The 20,575-nt window shown below is 42.4% G+C and overlaps 3 protein-coding genes across 4 annotated transcripts; 1 reads left to right on the plus strand and 2 right to left on the minus strand.

The window, feature by feature from the left end:
• Positions 1-82: 82 nt before the first annotated feature.
• Positions 83-2,035, minus strand: Sgsh (N-sulfoglucosamine sulfohydrolase). The gene has a single exon (XM_001358827.5). It carries the CDS (start codon positions 1,788-1,790, stop codon positions 210-212), a length of 1,581 nt encoding a protein of 526 aa, XP_001358864.3. The 5' UTR covers positions 1,791-2,035; the 3' UTR covers positions 83-209.
• An 8,966-nt stretch (positions 2,036-11,001) lies between these two features.
• On the plus strand, positions 11,002-18,001 carry Xrp1. The gene is made up of 3 exons (XM_001358828.4): positions 11,002-11,954; positions 16,108-16,838; positions 16,911-18,001. The coding sequence occupies exons 1-3, from the start codon at positions 11,153-11,155 to the stop codon at positions 17,475-17,477; spliced, it is 2,100 nt and encodes a 699-aa protein (XP_001358865.4). The 5' UTR covers positions 11,002-11,152; the 3' UTR covers positions 17,478-18,001.
• A 148-nt stretch (positions 18,002-18,149) lies between these two features.
• Mpc1 (mitochondrial pyruvate carrier) lies at positions 18,150-19,669 on the minus strand. 2 transcript variants are annotated; one of them, XM_033376916.1, is made up of 5 exons: positions 19,602-19,669; positions 19,406-19,497; positions 19,209-19,337; positions 19,040-19,140; positions 18,150-18,784 (listed from the first exon to the last, which is right to left on the minus strand). In XM_033376916.1, exons 3-5 carry the CDS (start codon positions 19,268-19,270, stop codon positions 18,624-18,626), a joined length of 324 nt encoding a protein of 107 aa, XP_033232807.1. In that variant the 5' UTR covers positions 19,271-19,337; positions 19,406-19,497; positions 19,602-19,669; the 3' UTR covers positions 18,150-18,623. The 2 variants fall into 2 exon arrangements, with proteins under 2 accessions (XP_033232807.1, XP_001358866.2); XM_001358829.5 differs by lacking the exon at positions 19,602-19,669 and having other exon boundaries at positions 19,406-19,590.
• Positions 19,670-20,575: the final 906 nt, after the last annotated feature.

A 20,575-nucleotide genomic window follows, 5' to 3' on the forward strand; every position in this document is an offset into this window, starting at 1 on the left:
ACCCGGATGAGACAGTTATAGTTTCTATTGTGCTATATTTTTGTCGAGCAGTGTATCTCGAAGAGTGAGTAACACCATAAAGTTCAGTTCTCAATGTTATCAGCACTTTGAATTGCTCCTTTATTGACTGTGCGATAAGACTGTAAATTTTATAAAATACTTTAGCAAATGAACAAGCTACCAGCCGACTAAGGGGTAGGCTGGAGTGGCTAGACAACAACATACTCCTCATATTGAGTTAGGACCCTCCGCCTGGACCTCTGCAACGCCTCGTGTCCCAGGGTGAGGCAGACGGGATTCTCCTTGAAGACGCCCTGCTCCTGCAGCACAGCATGTGGGGCACAGCGCCAGGGATCCTTGGTGTCCACCTGCCACTGGTAGAGCTGCTGGCGCAGCTGCTTGAGGATGCCACTGTACTTGGGCTTGTCCACCAGGTTGTTTCGTTCCAAGGCATCTACTTTGATGTCGTAGAGCTCCCACTCGGGTCGCTGGTAATACTGCAGAAGGGAGCGATACCAGGGCAGGGGCTGTTTGTTGATTGTGGCGTTCAGGATCTGCTGGAATGTGGGCGAGGTGTAAAAGTCCTGGTCGATGGGGAAGTCCGCCCAGTAGTTGAGGTTGTGGATCAGCTTGTAGCGCCTGTTGCGCACCATTCTCATGGGGTAGGCCATGGTGACCTCGTGGTAGCTCTGGCTCCCGAAGACCGAATCGCTCTCCTTCGCTGGCGGCTCCTCCTTCAGGACAGGCAGTAGGGATTTTCCGCTGAACTTGGTTCCATTTGGTGCCGGCAGCTGGAGGGCGTCCAGCACACTGGGATATATGTCCAAGAGACTAGCCATGGCAGCCGTTGTCTCATGATGGCGATCATCCTTCTGTGGCGAACTGAGGATCAGCGGCGATCGTATGCCATGCTCGTAGAGATTGGTCCGTCCTCCGGGGAAAGGTGGTCCATTGTCAGAGGTGTAGATGATCAGCGTTTGGTCGGCCAGGCCCGAAGCCTCCAGCTCGCGGAGCAGCAGGCCCACGCCTTGATCCAATCTCGAGATGGTCATGTACTGGGCGGCCAGCTCCTTACGCACAACGTCCGTGTCCGGAAGCCAGGCGGGCACCTCCAGATTGCGCCAGTCGTAGTAGATGGGTTTCCAGTCGGGAATGCTGCCCATTCCCTCCTCCCCGCTACCCCAGCGCTCGCAAAACTCCCCAAACTGCGGAGTTATGTGGCCACAACGATGTGGATCGTGGAACCCGACCATCAGGAAGAAGGGCCTCTGCTCATCCTTGGCCTGTTTGAGGAAATCCCGCGCATATCCCTTGATCTTGGTGATGTTCCGTCCAATCTGGTTGATCGAGTGCTGCTCCTCCGTCTGCTCGAAGTCGAAGTGGAAGTTGGCGGCGGCTCCCACATGCTTCTTTCCAATGATGCCGCTGAGGATGCGACCGTTGCTCTGCTCCCGCAGCACGTTGGGCAGCGACCCAACCTCGGGCAGCACATTGAAGTTGTGCACTCCCTGATGGAGTCCGTACATGCCACTCGCGTGGCTGGCCTGTCCAGTCAGCAGCTGGGCACGGCTGGGACTGCAGCTGCTCACCGAGGTGAAGGCGTTGTTAAATAGCAGACCGCGTCGGGCCAGGGCATCCAGATTGGGCGTCTGGCAGAACTTGTTCAGGTAGGCCCCCATCTCGAAGCCAGCGTCATCAGCCAGCAAAAGCAGGACATTCTTCGGTTCTGCCGCCCGGGAATAGGTTCCACCTACCACTAGGATCACCAGCACTGCGATGAACAGCCGCATGACCAATTTTCCAATTCCGAACTCGAATCTCAGCAAATTGAAGACCACTAGGCAATCCTATGGACGTCGTCACCGCACTGAGGCCAGGCCCAAATGATTCCAATACCTTTTATGCATTCTCAGCTAAATCTTTGCCTGTTTGTATGTTCTCACATTTCTCCGGCTCGCTCACTTCCAGTTCCAATCGCATTCAATTCCAGTTTTAATCTTTCGCCCTCTCACAGCACGGGCTCAGCGGGAGCATGGCACGGCTTACTAATACAGTTGTCTATGTCTATGTGTGTACATTCACTTTGTTCGACTTTCTTTCAGAGCGGTTTGACTACAGTGCGCACCCTTTACAAACTACTGCCTGTGAAACTTTTCAAAAGGTGAACATAATAATTTCTTAAACTTACCTAAACTTAATAATTTCTACATACTTTTGGAATGTATTTTGATAGATACAAACCAGGGACCGTTAGTAATAATTAATTTGTATTTTTAAGCGAAAAATCATCAAAAATATATATATATTCACCAAAATGTGCAAAATTTACGTTTTACTGATATTTTTTGGTGTTAATAATTATTTTGTGATTAATAAGAACTATTTTTAAGCAAAGAATATAGAACTGAAAAATAATCATAATTAAAATTTATTTTTTATTTTTAATCAAAAAAAAGATTGCCACACATTTGGAAGGCTTATTTTTTTTTTAACTAAAAACTTGTTTAGTGTGTTCACCTCTTCTCAGCTCCAAATGATCCTTAACATTATTAAACAAGTATTAAAAATTGTTAAAACCAATTTTGAAAGGGCTATTTTTCAGAAGAAGCTAACTTAAAACGAGGGGGAATGTTGTGAGTTGCTGCGGACACCGCAACTTTACGGTTATACCCGATACTAAGTCAGTATGGCTCTCCTCCGGCAGACGCCGCTAATATTAAACGACACGACAAAGAGTGCGTGCGAGAGAGACAGAAAATCAGTCTGAGCGTGACGTCGGGCGCTGCGTAGCCACTGCAAATTGATTTGTTCCTTTTGGCTATAAAAATGATCTGATCTGATCCAGATTCAGCAATCTAATAGATATGGTCATTATCTATGATTCTGCGTTTTTAGTTTTCTCAAATCTGCAATATTGTGGATGCAACAGATTTTCGTCCTTTGTGGGGGCGGAAGGGGGTGGGGCGAAATTCTGAGATATACGTTTTATAGTGACATCTTAAAGGAGTGTGTGTACCAAATTTGGTTACTCTAGCCTTAATAGTCTCTGAGATTTGTGGTTGCCTCAGATTTTCGTCCTTTGCGGGGGCGGAAGGGGGTGTGGCGAAATTTGGACAGGAAACGGTCAAGGTCCGATATCACAGGAGTGTGGATACCAAATTTGGTTGCTCTGGCTTTTATAGGTTCTGAGATCCTTGAACTCATATTTTGCAATTGGCAAAACCGACCATGAAACCTGTGTGTTAGAGTGAGACAGAGCGAGAAAGAGTGAAATTGTTTTCGTGATTCTGGCTGTAATAATTATACGATCTGGTTCAGATTTTGCAGTCTAGAAGATATAGTCATCTTCTACGATTCTGCGTTTTTAGTTTTCTCGTATCGTCGAAATTGTGGATGCCACAGATTTTCGCCCTTTGTGGGGGCGGAAGTGGGCGGGGCAAAGTTTTGAAATTTTTTTGGAGCAGTGACATATCACAGAAGTCTGGATCCAAAACATTGTTGCTCTAGCTCTTATAGTCTTTGAGCATTAGGCGCTGAAGGGGACGGACAGACGGACAGACGGACGGACGGACAGACGGACAGACGGACGGACGGACAGACGGACAGACAGACATGGCTCAATCGACTCGGCTATTGATGCTGATCAAGAATATATATACTTTATAGGGTCGGAAACGATTCCTTCTGGACGTTACACACATCTACTTTCACCACAAATCTAATATACCCCAATACTCATTTTGAGTATCGGGTATAATAACAGAAGTTATCTTTTGGATTTTTTTTTCATCGAATCAGATTACCTTTATTTATTTGTTTAATTAACAAACATCTGCCAAAAAGTATTTAAATATTTCAATTAGGGAAAAATTTAGGAGCGGAAAAAATAAAAAAAAATTGTCGAAATGGTACGAAATACATACATATGTACATACTTATGTGCAATAAATAATAGATTATATACAAATATAATTATTATTTAAATAGATAAATATACGATATAGAAATATAGATATAGAAAATAGATATACGATTATTTAGGAACAAACAACATAGTCGATGTAACATTTTCCTGATTGGCATTTAAAAAAGGTTTCATTCCATACATACATATGTATGTACATATATGTATGTATACGTTATAATAATTATTAGTCCATTGGGGAATCACCACGTATTCGAATCCAATTTGATCATGCCACACAAACCATATACAAAACATCTAATTGGAAACACGTCAGTTATCAGCTCTTCCAACCCAAGTGCTCCACATATTATATGATATTATATGATATATGTATTATATCACCAGGAGGAATAAATGCGCAAATTTCCCCAGCGTCGACAGCGTTTGCAGTTCTTGTGTGTTACATAAGAAGCCACCCTTCATAATGAAATGAATCATTTGCCACTAGCTTAATTTTAGACAGGTTACGTTCTTAGCCAACAACCCCCTTTGGCCAACCATTCGAGTGGCGCGGGGAAGCCGTAACCTTTTCCCAGAACTTTCGATGCAAAATGTTTGTCAACATTTTGAGTTTTCCGCAGCACGTGCTCTGCAGCCTGGCAACATGTTGTGGGCCCATTCAGTTTGGCAGCAAGCCAAACAGTCCAAAACAGCAATCAAATCAGCTGTGGTTCCAACCATCTGTTGAAATGCGTGGCAAGTGTTGCATCAGCCAATCTGACCTACCAGAGAGAGCCGCACAGAGTTCGTGTTGCTCTGAGAGAGAAAGAGCTACGCATGCTGCATGCTGTTGTTGGTGTTGTTGCTGCCTCGGCAGACCGCCAAACAGGTTCTCCTACACCTAACAAAACAGACATAGCAGGCACACATAAAGCGCTTCTCATCTATAGCATGCGATTCAATTAAGAAATCAATATTTCAGTTTAATAACCTTTTGCGAAAACATGAAGAATTATCTATGCTGTGTTTCTTATCTCCTAGCCATCTCTTATCAGCGGTGCTTGATAAGCAGCACTACCGCCTTGGCCTTATCTAAGCCATTTTTGTATGGGCAGGAGCCGAAGCATGATTTAGGCTATGAATAGATTTCGATTTTCGCACTAGACTGAATATATTGCATGATATGCTGTAATTGAAAAGCAAGCAAATAATTATTTAAACCTTTCTAACCTTTCTTACCCATATCATTTCCAGATCGAACTACTTTTTGGCGGTAAAATCTACTGAATTTAATCCATCCATATCTACTTCTCAAAGCGAGAGGCCCTAAAAGCCATCTACTATCCCCTATAGCTTGTGGCATCCCAGCGAGATCTCAGCATAGATGATTTTGGGGGCACGACCACAGCTGAGAGAGCTACATCTAGAGGCTTATATGTACCACAACAATGTAGCAGAGAGAGAGAGCGGCGAAGTACGTCAGCAAAAATACTTTTATCAACCCCGGACAGCAATCGTCCAGCGCCGACGGAGTGACGGGTTAGTAACAAAACTTCGGCCGTCGTGAACAGAACTACCTATTGAGAGAGTCAGCTAAAAAAAAAAAAAAACACAGCCTTTTGTGAGCAAATCAGTGTGAAATTTGTGAAATTGTCGATTCAATTCCGATACAAGTTTATCAAATTGCGATTCTTAATGGCATCAAGCGCTGAACATCGTTATAGAGATTTCTTGTTCATATCACAGTAATTTCCTTTGTGTGAATATATTCAACAAACACTCAACCTAAGTGCAAAGTCCAGTGCAGAAAGCAAAAACAATTTATATATACTTTACATACTTATGGTATCTCAGATAAGAGTTGTATCTAGATGCTAATTAGGTAACCGTGTGCGAAAAAAAATTTATTTCGAAAAAAATCCCTTATCTGAATCGGTTCAACTATAGCTAGAGATCTGCCTATAGTCCTTATCTATATATTGGCTTAGTGCCCCAATACTATGTTCGCTGTGTCTACCGTTGCTGCCTCATCGACAACAACAACAACAACAGAAGCGATAGTGAGCAACCAGAAGAAGTCTAACCCCAAGCTGAGCTTCAACGTCATGCAACACTCGCCTGTCGTTGTCCTCATGTGTGTGCAACATTCGCAGCAGCAAGTTCCCATGCTAAACAATTTCATGTGTATGCGTATGCGTGGCTGGCATAATAACAAAAACATTAATCACTGCAACAAGCACGTAAATACCACCACGTGTGGCACCGGCACCTGTACTAAGAACACTCTTAAGAAGTTGCTACGAAAGAAGCGGAACGTCACTATTCGGGGCAACATTCGCTGTGGCTGTTTTATTCGCTTTTGAGGCACCAATCATCAGCAGCAAGAAAATCCCACTCCAGCACAGCCCAGTCAAGCCCACCATACATACACTGATCCTGAAACCACAAGGAACCACCTTTTGTGTCGTCATCGGAACTTGCTTGCCCCGGCAGCAACATGATGGACGGTAAGTTTGCCACATTTACTACACCCACAACATTCTCTAGACACATTGTTGCCGGCAAATGTCAATGACATTGGCCCTAAAAACTACACTGACGAGCCCTCCCACTTAGGCCTATTGTAAACTTACATGAGATACGGGAAACACACACAACAACGGACAAAAGTACTCGATAGTGGGAGGTATATAAGTGTTATAGCTCATTTAGGGCTATTATAATATTACAGTAATAGGGCAAAGGTGTATTCCAATCTCCATAGTAGTTAGACTATACAAATAGTGTTACTTTTTTTGATCATGCTCAATCCCAACGAGCTTTGTAAGGGTATTTACGAGGTTTACTTATCACTCAATTCGAGCCCTTCACCTCAAATGGTGCTTTTACCCTACAATCGCGGCATATTGTATGTAGACTCCACCCATAACTTGTGGAAATATGAACATCTAACCAATTTAAAGCCCGTTCAAAAGCAAGACTATTTAGGAGATACCTCAAATGTGGTCATTTCAAATACATTCAGTATTAGTCACAGGTACAAGTATATGTATACTCGAACCACGCTTCTACAGTTTAAGTTCACGTATCAGATAAACAGAATTGATTAGAAATACATGATAGATAAGATATGGAAATCGAACAGGGAAGCAATCGTCTTCGTACTCTACAATCTAGCAAGCCACAAAAAACCCTTGGGCTAGAAATTAGCCAAATCATCGTGAGACGGCCTTACCAAGGGGTCTCTTCTTTTGGCAGTTCGCCAACAAAGTGTGGCCATTGTTGTTGCTTGTTTTCGATTCCAAGAGAGATCTCGTGCCAGTCGGTGCCAGTGCCAGATTAGCATTCGAAATTCACCTTGTCTCTTTTGTTGGAGGAGACTTTTTTAGGTAAAAATTTCCACGAATTCTGCACACTTATTCGGGCAGACCTATAATTAAGATGTCTGTACATGTTTATTGTAAATACGTGGCCCAAACCTAAACCCCACGCGATTAGTGCTCGCAGTCGCATTACAAATATCACATGATGACACTCTTTTTGCCAACGAACGGCTGGGAGCTTCATCGCTTTGGTGATTTCTGTTTTTCAGCGTGACTCATGAATTTCTTTAATTATCGGCGAAAGCTCTGTACGTACATATGTACATATGTATGATTGTTGTCGCCAGATGAAAGCTGCTCAATTCTGAGAATTCAGCCAGCTTTTATCTGCGCACACAATCAACCGACTGCCTACAAACACTATTGCATGAAAGCTTTATGTTTGACTGTATGGGAATGTAGCTTTATAAAAGCGAGACGGACTATACAAAGAAATTTCCCATTTTTGAATCGCAACGTTTTTTGCATTGTCAGTGACCTCAAAGATCGAAACCTTGCAAGGTGTTTTAACATGAAAAATGGTACAAAAATGGGAGATACGTGGAATATGTATGTGTGGATTTTATACATACATACATACAATACATCGAGATACCTGCTATTCATAGAAATATTATTGCTTATTTTTCTTATCCAAATAAATTGAGGGGTATAATAGCATTCTATCGAGTAGAATGCACAATGGAATGATTTTTCTTTGTTCCATTCCGATGCTCAAGTTTAGAAAATATAGCAATCTTTTCGATCTATTCAATGCATTTGCGCTAGGTCAGTTGACCGGCATTTCAGATTCATGCATATATAGAAATCGAATTGACAAATGAATCATACATATGTATGTATGTACACATACTATGTACAGCTTCGTCTCGCTAGTAAAAAAAGTACATTTAAATGAATTATTTACAAAAACATTTATACACACATCTTTATGGATAGTGTACATATGAATGTACTCTTAGTTATTGTATTGTTGGCTTGCCGGCCGGCCTGAGATTCTATTGTATCTGTAAGACCACAAGCAAAGGGGACGAAGGCAAATTCATTCGACAGCTGGCACTAGGGGGAAATTTTAGCGTTCTCTCGCTCGCACACTTGTATCTTTTGTGTGCGCCTGTTCGTGTGCGTTCGTGTAAAAGCTGGCGCACACACACACGCACACTAAAAGTATCTGTGCATGGCAAACTGGTTTGCGCTGAGCTTTTTGAATTTCACAACAAATCTAAATTCAGACAACTGGTGGAGGCCCAACAGAGTCTCCGTTTTCTCCGACTTGTACCGAACGAGCAACGTACGGTCGATTCAATCCGCAGTGAATTGCTCAAGCAGTCAGTTGACTCACACATTACCAGTCCCGTCGTTCAACTCAAATAAAGTGAATAGAAAAGTTCTTGTACAAGTTCAGTGGAATTCATACAAGTCAAACAGACAGTTCAGTTCCTGCAGAAAGGAACCACAGTGTGAACAAATATCATTCGTTGTTGTTCTACGTGGAGCAACAACCAGACAATCGTCGGAACAGAGTAGTTTCATAAAATCGTAGAAACGGCCACAGGCGACCAAATATCCAAGTGGTGGTGCCAGGAACCACCCAATAAATTGCGCAGCAAAAATCCCAAGTGAATTTTTCGGTCGGGTTTTCGACAACCGGACAACCGCGCTTGAAGACACAGTTTTACTAAGTAAATGTAAGTAATCCAGATGAAAATATGCATATATATTTATTATATATATAGTGTGTATAAGTGTGTGCATGATCTATAGTATATATTGAGTGAAAAGACCGCCATATTGAATTGCTTAAGTGAGCGAGTGACGTCAGAGGGAATTAGACATGCAAGCAAGCAACAATTTTGATCAAATTTACACGGGGGTTTGGGGGATTTTTCTTTTGATATGCGAGGCAATAGTAATTATAAAGCAATACGTGTGCCGTGCCGAGCCGAGCCGTGCCGGTATTAGTGTTCCATTAGACAAAGCTCGCGTGTGCTTTTGGGGGGAAATTTTCCATCGCTTGATAATTGCTTTTTGGTGTTGTTTTATGCACCGGCCACCACCACACGACAATTTCTGATATTCGAGTGAGATAATGTGTTCTGTATTCTGTAGCACAATTATCTAAGTGACAATTGTGGAAGGGAGGGAAGGGTGCCCGAATTGAGGGACGTTGCCAACTGCTGATTAGCTTAGTCCACGCCCCCTCTGGCTGTAGAGACCTGTTGGCCATGCCCATGGTCGGCCATGCCCATGGCCATGCCCCTGCCCATGCCTCTGGTGAAATTCATTTTGCGTTTTGCGTGGCAAAAGCTTTTTGGGGGTGGGGGCCGTGGGCTTATCAGACGTTTGAAAGGCGCCCAGCCCAGCCCTATCGAACAAGGAACTATAATGTTTGGCGAAAACAACTCTACTACTATCTGTAATTACAATTGAAGAGGACTTAAAATCAAATCTAGAGCTATTCTCGAATCTTATCACTGCGATCTCCATGTTGTGCGCCCAATAAGTAATGCGCCTTCTCTTCTTTATTCTTTAATTTACAGCCTAAGGGGAACTTGTGTCGACGACTCTTTTTAGAGCTTGTTTAGAGGGATCCTAACAATTTCATTGTTTCTTTCTAACGGTCAATTAAAAGTGAGTATTCAAAGTCCTGATCATATCATAACCATAAGACTCTGTCTCTCATGATTGCGCTTGGTTGAGATCGTCCTTGCACCTTTAGTTTGTAAGAATGTTTTATGAAAAAAGAAAAAAGACAAAAAGAAAAGAAAAGAAAAGAAATGAAAAAAGGATTAAATCCATTGAAAAAAGGAGTAATTCCATTGAAAAAAGGAGCAATTCCATTGAAAAAAGGAGTAATTCCATTTAAAAAAAGGAGCAATTCCATTCAAAAAAGGAGCAATTCCATACAAAAAAGGATACAATCCAAAACAAAAAATAAATTAATAAAGGAAAAAAAGGAATTAACTCTAACAAACATACAGAAAAAATATGGGAATAGTGTGGAAAAGAAAAAAAACACGCCAAAAGAGAAAAAAGGAAATGCAACTAACAAAACAAGGCCTGCAAAAGAACACCAAACACACACCCAACCAAGCAGACACCCCACCACCCACCACCCACCATCTAAAACCAACGCATCACACATACAAGCTCTTCGAAATCGCCAAAAAAGAAAAGACCCAACGCCTGACAAATCAATGATCAGGGATATCCCGCATCCGATATCTCTGAGACATTGACCGACCGTGAGTGCCCATGGTCCCCACAGGATCCATGGGCGGAAGGCGGCAGGCGGTCGGCGGCAGGCATTGTACATTGCTAACCCACCCACCCAAAACCACAAGATTTTGAGGCGCGAGCCCTACAAAGGATCGTGCTGCCCCAACGTCGTCGATCTGTGTAATAACAAAATCTTTTTCTTTTGTCTATTTTCTTTCACATAAAAACAAAAACAAAAATACCGAAAACTCTTAACTGCGCTTGCTCCACTCATCAACAAATCCTGTCTGAATCGATCAAAAACAAATTGTATAAATTGTGCAAATTTGTATAAATTTTTGAAATCCTGCCGAACCGAAACGAACCGTGCACCAAAAACCATATGAAATGAAACGAAATATGCTGAAATTTTATACAAAAACAGCCCCGTTCAAAATGGCATTCTCCGTCGAATCCCAAACCAGCCAAGCCAGGCCCAAGAGCGAAACCAACAACACAACCATCCACGAGCAGACCAAGACCTTCTTCAACAGCAGCACCAGCAGCCAAAGCTCCCAGAACCACCAGTCCGATTGTATTGTCACCGAGACCAGCTCCAACAGCAACGAGAGAGAGTCCCGAAAATCTCAGAGATATAATATTGATGATCCAGGAGCCAGCACGAGTACAGGCAACAACATACGAGGCGAGGGCACCACCCAGCAACAACCAGGCACCGGAACAGGCAAACGAGCACGCCCACGCACGGTCCCAGGATCCGCAGATCGTAACAGTAGCGATACCCTCTGGCGAGAGAAACTCATCGCCCAGCTGCTGCTGCTCTCACAGGAGAACAACGCAAACAGTGCCTATGAAGGCTTCGGTTACGTGCACGTCGATGAGCAGCACAACCATACCGATCGTGATAAATACGAAACCAAACCCAAGAATCATACTGATCAGGGTGCCAACGCAGGCGCAGGCGCAGACGCACGCGACAAGCAACAGCAACAGCAACAACAGCAGCAGGAGCAGCGGGACAGAGTGCAGCGCGCCTCGAACTCGCATTATCAGAATACCCTTTTTACCAGGGTCGGTACCAACGCGTCCGCCAGTGAAACGGGCTTTGCCTACGGTGCTCCCTCAAGTAAACAAGAAGAATTCGGCGACGGAAGCCCCTATCGCAACGTATCCAGCGACTGGGACTGCAACATACCAACTAGAACACAGCTCGGCACGGGCGCCAAGAACGCTGCACCACGAGCAGGCGACAGTAGTCGGTACACGGACTATGGAGATGGTGACGCAAACGGTCCCGGTTTCGAGCACGCCCCAGTCACAGACCCTGGCGTCAATGGCTGGTATCCAGCTGACAGGTGCAGACTTGCAGCCGTCCCGCCAGGATATGAGTGGAGCAATGCCTACTGCTACAGTTGAAGAGATAGATGTTCCGGTGTTCATTGATGGTGAGTACTGTGTTTTGTGTGTGTTAAATATGTACCAAGAACTCTCTCATTACTGTTGCGATACGTTGCCAAAAAATCGAAATCGAAAAACTTAACAACAATCAGTTAGAGAAAGAGTCAGATAGCAGGCACGAGCTTTGCCCAGCTCCCCGCCCAGCCGGGCGGGGGGACAGGTGCTTCTCTGCCAAGGACATCGAGGTACTTTCACCACTTAGATGGCGATGAAGAAGATCACAGTGCAATGACCCATTGAAGAAACGAGCTGATGGCCATGGCCTAGCTCCAGATGGAATACGGCAACGGAGACAGGGCGGGCCAGGTCCCGGCTCGCCTAGTCCGAAGCCTGATCTGTCGGTAAATGGAATTCAATATTCCATATTTTGTATATGTACGTCTTATCGATATTCAACCCCCTCCATTTATCGAAGTTTTACAGCATGTCTTTTGTTCGACCTATTTTATCTTTCTGCCAGAAAACTATAACACCCAAAAGATTTATTTATTTTTATCCAACTAAAGTGCCATACTTTTTTATATATTTACTTACTCACAAACTATGAGTCACACTCAAAAACAACAATTCTTCTCTAGATTTTTAAGGAAAGCATGAAAGATTTTCGAACTTACATATTGCCATGTCCGTCTCTGACTTTTAAAGTTTACAGAGATCTGTCTGTCTGTCTGTTTTTTTTGCAAACCTTTCAATGACTTTTGTGGTTATCCTAGTAAAACCCTGTATTGGCGAATCATTTTTGCTGGCAGAATCACATCACTTTTTCATATAACAACAATACGAAACCTTCTGGAGAAAAACCTACCCTATTCCATAAAATGTCTGTCCTGATATACATATGTATATTTTCGATAATATAGTGTAGAACATTTTCCTACTTTTTCTTACATTTTTAAAAGTATTGTTCGATATAGCATAGCAAAGAATGATTCGATTCCCAAAGATTATGTTTACTAAACGGAAATGTTGTCCCCTTTTTTCTCTTCATTTTTCTTACACGTTACTCTTATCTGCTATTTGACGACACTGGTTGTCTGGGGTGAATCATTTGATTGTTCCATCTTTCGAAACGACGAAGTTTTAAATGGCTGCATTATATTGTATGTACGCATAATGTATCTATACGTTTATGTACGAGTAATTTTGCTTATTCTAATTGAAGAACAAGGGGGGGAAAAATGCAAAAATATCTTTCCAAATTAATGTATGTATATACATATATACATTTGTAAAAATCAATGCTGGCGTTACGTTACGTAGCACACGTAGCCTATAGATTCATATAGTATAGCTTGTTGTCCGGTATATGTGTCCGAAGTCGATGAGCTGTTTTATTTCCATTGGGTGTCCCCCGGTCTTTTACATATGTACATATATATTGCATTCGACATTTTTATTGATGTCGGTAACACCTGATCTTTCTTTGTTTCGGTACTAGCTTCCTTATATAAGAGATACGTATGTTTTGACCATACATGGTCTTGCTCCGCTCTTCTAACTTATCGGGCGGTTTTATAGATTAGAGGTTAAGGTATTTTCGGCAGGTTATCAATTTTTGCCACCGGATTTTGTGATGTCACAAGCGTAGAAAGTCAAGTGCATTGTAGACAGCTGATTCATGACCCAAATTTTTGCGAGCACGTTTTTCTAGCCGGCAAATGCTAATATATAGTATAAATACTTATCAGGTTAGTACTCATGCAAGTACATAAACATTTGAGTTCCTTACATGCATGTTAAGCATACATACATTTTGATTTAAACAATCCGATTTTCGGGGCTCGTTTTAAATTACCCCGCGACCCTTTTCAGGGTCACTTGTTTGTTGTGAAATTCAAAAAGAATGATCTGCAGAAACACTGAGAGAGAAGGAGAACGCGACCACCACCAGATAGTCTTGCGAGAGAGCGCATAAACACATGCGTGGAGAGCGAGATCCAGTAGTGGGAGTAGTGTTTGTGTGCTCCAGTCTCATTCACCCTCTTATTGTCAATACATGCATCCCTCTCTCTGAGCGACAGAGATAGCTATACTTACATATGCATACACATACATGGGATGACCGGCAACAGGTTAGTGTATCACACACATACACAAATTGAATATTTGTCTGCCAAAATGCATTGCGTATACGAGCCGTTGCCGGTTAATGCTAATTAAATGATGCTAATCAATTAAATAAGCATTTTATATATTTAGTGAGATTTCTTTCACAATTTGATCTTTGAAAATGTGAAAAATTGAAAAGTGTTAGGTCAATTAACCGATCGCTTGTCCCATTGTTTTAAGACACTCCCTTTTAAGTATTTCCCTTATCTGGTGCAGAACAAGTAGCAACCCTGGGTGGCTCTGGTGAAATTCAAGTGGCAAATGTATTAGTGCATTCCAAAACGGCTAACTTCTTTTTGGACAGCCTATGACTGTCAAGTATCTATGTGTGTAATTGGCAGAAGAATAAATCCGAGCAAACACGAACCACACACTTCGGCAGAGGGACGGTCGCCGGTGAACCTCTCTCTCTCTCTCTCTCTCTCTCTCTTTTTCCGCAACTGTAATACAAGCATGTGTTCGGTCAGAGTGGGATGACAATAGAAATCGTACTTGTTGCGCGACGTCGCGACGTCAGCTGTTGGTGTAGGACCGATGGCTTGTATTGGTTAGCGCTCTCTTGCTCTCTCTTTCTCTGACCGGCGACACACAGATACATATGTGTGTACCTTTGCACGGGTTTGTTTTGAGGCTCGCATTGATATTGCCACTAGCGGAGACCAGGCTCCATTCGTAAAAAGTCGTTGCAACCGTTAAGTTCGTAAGCGGATAAAACAGCACTCAGCGCGAGATCCACCGGCAATTCGAAATATACTTAGGTGAATATCTATTGGAATTTAATATTGCGACCCATTCGAAATATTTCCCTTGAGATATTTCTTTTCCCTTTTATTTTATGATCTTGGGCAGAACGAAGTCACAGAAGTCAGTCTCAGAAGTTATTAACCGTTTATTCTGTTTCATTTTTTGCTCTACAATTTCTAGATGTTTTTTGCAAATATTTTGTTTCTGTAATAATAGTACTCGTAACAATAACTTGGTTTTTCTGCGTTTACGTATTAAGAAAATGTAATTCCCAGTAAAAATCTCCACATCAGTGTAGGGCATTTGCCCGCAGTCAGTCCGATCGCACGGATCGAGACATGTTCGATCGTGTTCAAATTCTGTGTGGTTGTTGTGCCGCATAGTGGTACTCTGCGTCATGAGTACCTTTTCAATGTGTGAGTGCGCTCTCGCTCTCCGTCTGAAAAATGGCTCAGTCGGTAATCTCTCTCTCTCTCTCTCTACATTTCCCTTCTTTGTACTTGTGAATTGCAATTTTTGTTATTCGCGGGGGGGACAAAGAAATAATTTTTTTTTTGTCAAATATGGAGCAAAGAAAACTAAAAACATTTGCAAATAGGACTATTAGTTTTTAATTTAAACATTTCAAGCCAAACAATTTCAATCTTAAAATTTTTAAAAAATTATTCCCTATATTTTCCTTTTCAATTGAAATCGAACAATTTTATAAATGTTTATCCCGATTTGTTCCTGTTTCCCAAACATCATTTATTCGTTGCTTTTAATTTCACAACAAAGTGCAAGAGAGACAAATATTGTGCGACAAGTTTCGCTACTCTTTACTTCTAATAGTTCCAAAAACAAACTACATCGTTAAGTCTGTTGGCGCCACTTTGATGTATTTGGAAGTAATTAAGTGAGCGTGTAGAATGTATGTAGAGAACACAGAGGAGTTTAACCAATTTCAAACAAGAAATGCTACATTTTAACAATATTGCGTAGTAGAATGTTCAATCACACTCAGCGCCACTGAGCCATGTCAGTACCAGCCATGTAGATGTCATGTATTTTCACTTGTACATCTACACTCTAACTGAACATTAAAAATTTATTTTATTATTTATTAATTTAAAATTTTATTGGGATATTAATTTCGAACAAGAGTACAAAAATCTCTTCAGTTGATCTGATCCCTTAAATTCCATGATATGTTCTTAAAAGAAGCTTACGCACACTAGCACACATAATGGCATTTCATTGAACTGAAGTTTTTGACAAATGATTCTAATATTTTGTTTTTTATCGTAGAATACCTGCAAGACATAGAAGCAACGTCATCGTGTAGCAGCGAAAGCGGAAAGGAGATTTTTACTGAAACGGATATTCTTGACTTTGACTTTGATATAAACTTGATTGCCGAGGATCACATTGAGCTTGAGCCCAAGAAAATGGATCGGTGCAATCTGGTTATGGATGACATCAACAACGACAACCTCGACGACTATAAACTTCAAATGGATGACTACGATTTCCAGCAACTGACTGGAGAGGAGGAGACCCTCGACATGGCCCCCATGTGCGGCATCAACTTCAATCAACCCAATAATTTCATAGACCTTAACGACATACTAACCGGATCCCAGGACCCCATGCTCTCAACATTCTCACAAACCTCCACCAACACCAAATGCTTCAGCGAAGAACCGCTGCTGGCCGACGAGAACAGCTACGGCGGCAGCATGTACGTCTGTAGTCAGGAATCGTTGGGCTTCGGCCAGGTGGACGATGTCAAGCCAGTTACCGATCCGGAAATTGGCGGCAGCAGCGTCTCCGTGGCCATCCGACACACCCTGTCCAACCCTCTGGTTGGACTAAAGCGCACGGCCTCGGCGGCAGTGCTCGCCCCTGCGATCGAGACACAGGCGCAGAAGCGGAGCAAGCTGATGCTCAAGATCAACAGCCAGTCGCCGCCTGCATTCAGCCAATCAGAAGAATTAAGCACACCCGCCATCATTGAGCAGGTCTTGAATTTTGAGAGGGTAAGTGTTTGCAAAATCCACGTACCCATTCTGAGAATGATTCCTAACCGGGCCGCTCTCTCCCACAAACAGTCCGAGGCCGCCAACACCACCATCATCACATCACATGCCGGAATCATCGAGGATCTGCGGAGCGCCGAGGAGGAAACCACCACCGATTTCTCAGCTCCGAACACACCGCACAGCTACTACTCGGCGTGCTCCTCCAGCGTAGCCCCAACCTGCCAGTCAGGGTTCGGCGGCTTCCTCACTGCTCCAGCCTCCCCCGCCTACTCAGTCGCCAGTACCTCCCAGTTCAGTGCCACCACCTCGACGAACGGCAACGCCCCCAAGCGAAAGCGCGGCCGTCCCGCCAAAGAGCACGCGGACGGACCAGACCCGGAGGTGATGTCCCGCATGGACGACGAGAAGCGCAAGGCATACATAGACCGCATCAAGAACAACGAGGCCAGCCGCGTATCGCGCCGGAAGACGAAGAGTCGCGATGAGCTCGAGAAGCAGTTGGAGGAGGAGCTGGTGGCCGAGAACGAACGTCTGTTGACCCAGTCACAGCGGGTGGACCACAAGGAGACCCTGTTCAAGAACTACCTGATGGTCCGCCAGCGGAACAACAGCACCTTTGTCAAAAAGGAGCACTAGCAGCCAAGCCAGCCTTAGATTCTCGTAGCCATAAATACATAGAACTGTCGTTACCTACTGATATCGCATATTGCGGTGAATCGCCTTAAGTCGAGAGAGATCCCCTGTCATCCATTATCTAGTTAAGTTGTCGTTGTAGTTGAGAAGAGAAAGTCCAATATCCATTACACATCCCCGCCCGAAGCTGGGGAGAACATCATGTGTCATGACATTGAACTGATGTAAAACCTAAACCATAATTACCAACATATTATGAATAGAGGCGCCACAGAGCGCGAGGTGTGATTATTTTTAAAACGTACTTTTTATTATGTTTGCAAGAACTTTAAAATTCTACCACCATGTTTTTTGTATCCACGTATAATGTTTTGATCCTAAGTGTAATCTCAAAAACACAAAATCACACAAAAAAAATACCTCTTTATGGGTAGAGATTACAAAATGTATTGTTTTAACCTCATTGATGAACAAAAAATGTTAAAAAACACAACAAAAAAATATATATGTCATATTGTTAAGAACAATTTACTTATATTATATACAATATATATACGTAATCGTTTGAATAAAGTGCATGTTAGAAAGAGCATGACAAAATCAAAAAAAAAAAAAAAATAAAATGTTTTTATTTGTATTTTCAATTGATTTTATTCAATTTTAAACCATACTACATGAAGGCCAATCGTATAAAAATTATATTCTTTAATTCCTCTAAATTTGACTACTTTGCACCGTATTGAAAATTTGAACAACCGCCGAACGATATGGTATTGGTGTAGCCAACAATTTACAAACAAAAATGTACTCATTTGCATTAGACTAATCTGGAATTGGAATTGGTATTGTGCTGGGTGCGGCTGCGTCGCGCGATGAGCTCTCCAAAACGCCATTAAACGAATACAGTCAAAGGTCAACCGCAGTGGCATGACAACTTCAGTTTGTCCAGTGATGAGATTCAGCCAGCTGTGTGGTGTTGAACGCGGCAATTACTGCACCACTGGTGGCTGTTGGGCAGCACAATTTGCATGTGCGTTGCGTGTCGTCAGTAAATTGTTGTAGCTGCTGTTGGGTAAATATTTGAAGAGGCATCGCGCGTTTGTGATTCGGGACTTGTGGAGGGTCAGGCTGGTGGAGGGAGAGCATCGTTTACTCCGACTGATCCTTTTCGCCATAGTTATAGTGGAGGAAGCGCAGGCCCTGCACAGACTGGGCCGTGGCATTCGTGGCATGGCAGGCGAACAGAAGCCAATTCCGGGGCTGGACCTTGTAGGCGAAGCGCATGAAGATACACGAGTAGAGCGTCAGAGCTGGAAGGGAAACGTTTTGTGATCAGAAATGTAATCTAGTATGTGGGATTCAATTAACGCCAGCCTTATCGGCAGCCCCTTCGAAAGACTCGACGCGTTTTTCGCTTATCAGAGAGCCAGACTAGTAGTGATTTGCACATAGCCCTATCATATAAAATAGTACTCGTTCTGATTAGGAAATCTGCGACGGAAACTTTCGATGCTGAACACGCGTGTAGCGTCAAAACTGGTTTGCTGATCAAATTCACATCTTACCGAGTGTCATTTTGCCCGATATGAACTTGGGGCTCTTTTGTGTATCGGCGAGTGCGGCCAGCGGAATGCCCCAATTGGCCACGGGTCCCCAGAAGTGGGTGCTATTGATGAGTAAAGATAGCAGCAGTCAATTACGAATTCTAGAACCCAAGGCGACCTTCAAATGCACCTCATAAAGTAGTCCCTCCATTCCTTGCTGGCCGTTGTGGCCATTCCGCGTCTGATGGACATGATGCTTTTACTCGGGTACGGGATAATCCAAATACAGCCGAATAAGTTGATTAGATGGTTGGTTCACCTGGATGGTAAAATACCGATTAGATTGTCTCTCGGCTCGAAACTATAAAATGTTCCTCAGGGTCTTACAGGTTGTTGATGTTCTCGTTCTCGCTGGCAGGCCTTGATCCAAAAGACCAGAAATTGTGCTCTATTGGTGGCGGGCAGAGTTTTCCGGATAACTGAAATTTAATGTTTCGATGTCTAAAATTCGGTTTGTTGATGTGTTCAGGCCCAGAGACTATTTAAAAGTTATATAAATTTTCGAAACGAAAAAACAACAAACCACAACAACACAAATTTCAGAGCAGATGTGTCAAACAGTGTGACCGCGGACTTATCGATACCCTCAGACGACCCTCAGAAATATACCGAAACTTACCGCTTCATTTTTAAAATATACCGTAAATTATACTGACGAATTCCAGTTCTATTTTACATATTCCTCGTTTTTGATATTCTGTCGAATATTACTAGCTATATAGAACATTAAGCCATGCCATTATAAATTTATACGATTGATGAATCAATTTTCTATTTAATTGATGTATTCTTAATACTTGCTTTTATTGCATTTTGCGTAAAAAGATGTTTTAGCGAAATAAGTCAAACAAAAAACAAGTAGCGAAATAGGTCAAAGCAAAAAGACGAAAGAGGATAGTCGTTCAATTGTTCAATTTTGATATCCCGTCGAATATTATTAGCTAGATAAAACAATTTGCCATGTCCACATAATTTTATACGATTCATGAATTAATTTTCTATTTAACTGGTGTATGCTTAATACTTGCTCTTATTGGATCTTGTCTAAAAAAAGGTTTTAGCAAAATAGTTCAAAATAAAAAATACGAAAGAGGATAGTCGTTCATATTGCTCAATTTAGAGATACCGTTGAATAATTATGGCTAACTAAACCCCTTAGTTCTGCCCACATAATTTTAGGCCGTTGATGAATACATTTTCTACAAGAATGGCTAGTTTTTAGTCCTTGCTTTTATTTTATTTTGGCTAAAACAAGTTTTAGACTAAATAGTTCAACAAAAAAAACAGTCGAAATGTGGCTGGTATTTGAAGACATGATGCGTGCATAGACCTTTGTATACGCTATTTCGTTAATTTAATAGCAGACAAGATTAAATCACAGCATCCCTATATAGCTAGCAGCTAGTCATAATTTCTGGGTAGTTACCGTATAGATCATAGCAGCCAGCAACGGTTGTTATTAATAATAATTAAAATATCGGTTTTGGTAATAGAGAG

The sequence above is a fragment of the Drosophila pseudoobscura genome, chromosome 2, assembly GCF_009870125.1.
Source record: "Drosophila pseudoobscura strain MV-25-SWS-2005 chromosome 2, UCI_Dpse_MV25, whole genome shotgun sequence".
NCBI lineage: Eukaryota > Metazoa > Arthropoda > Insecta > Diptera > Drosophilidae > Drosophila > Drosophila pseudoobscura.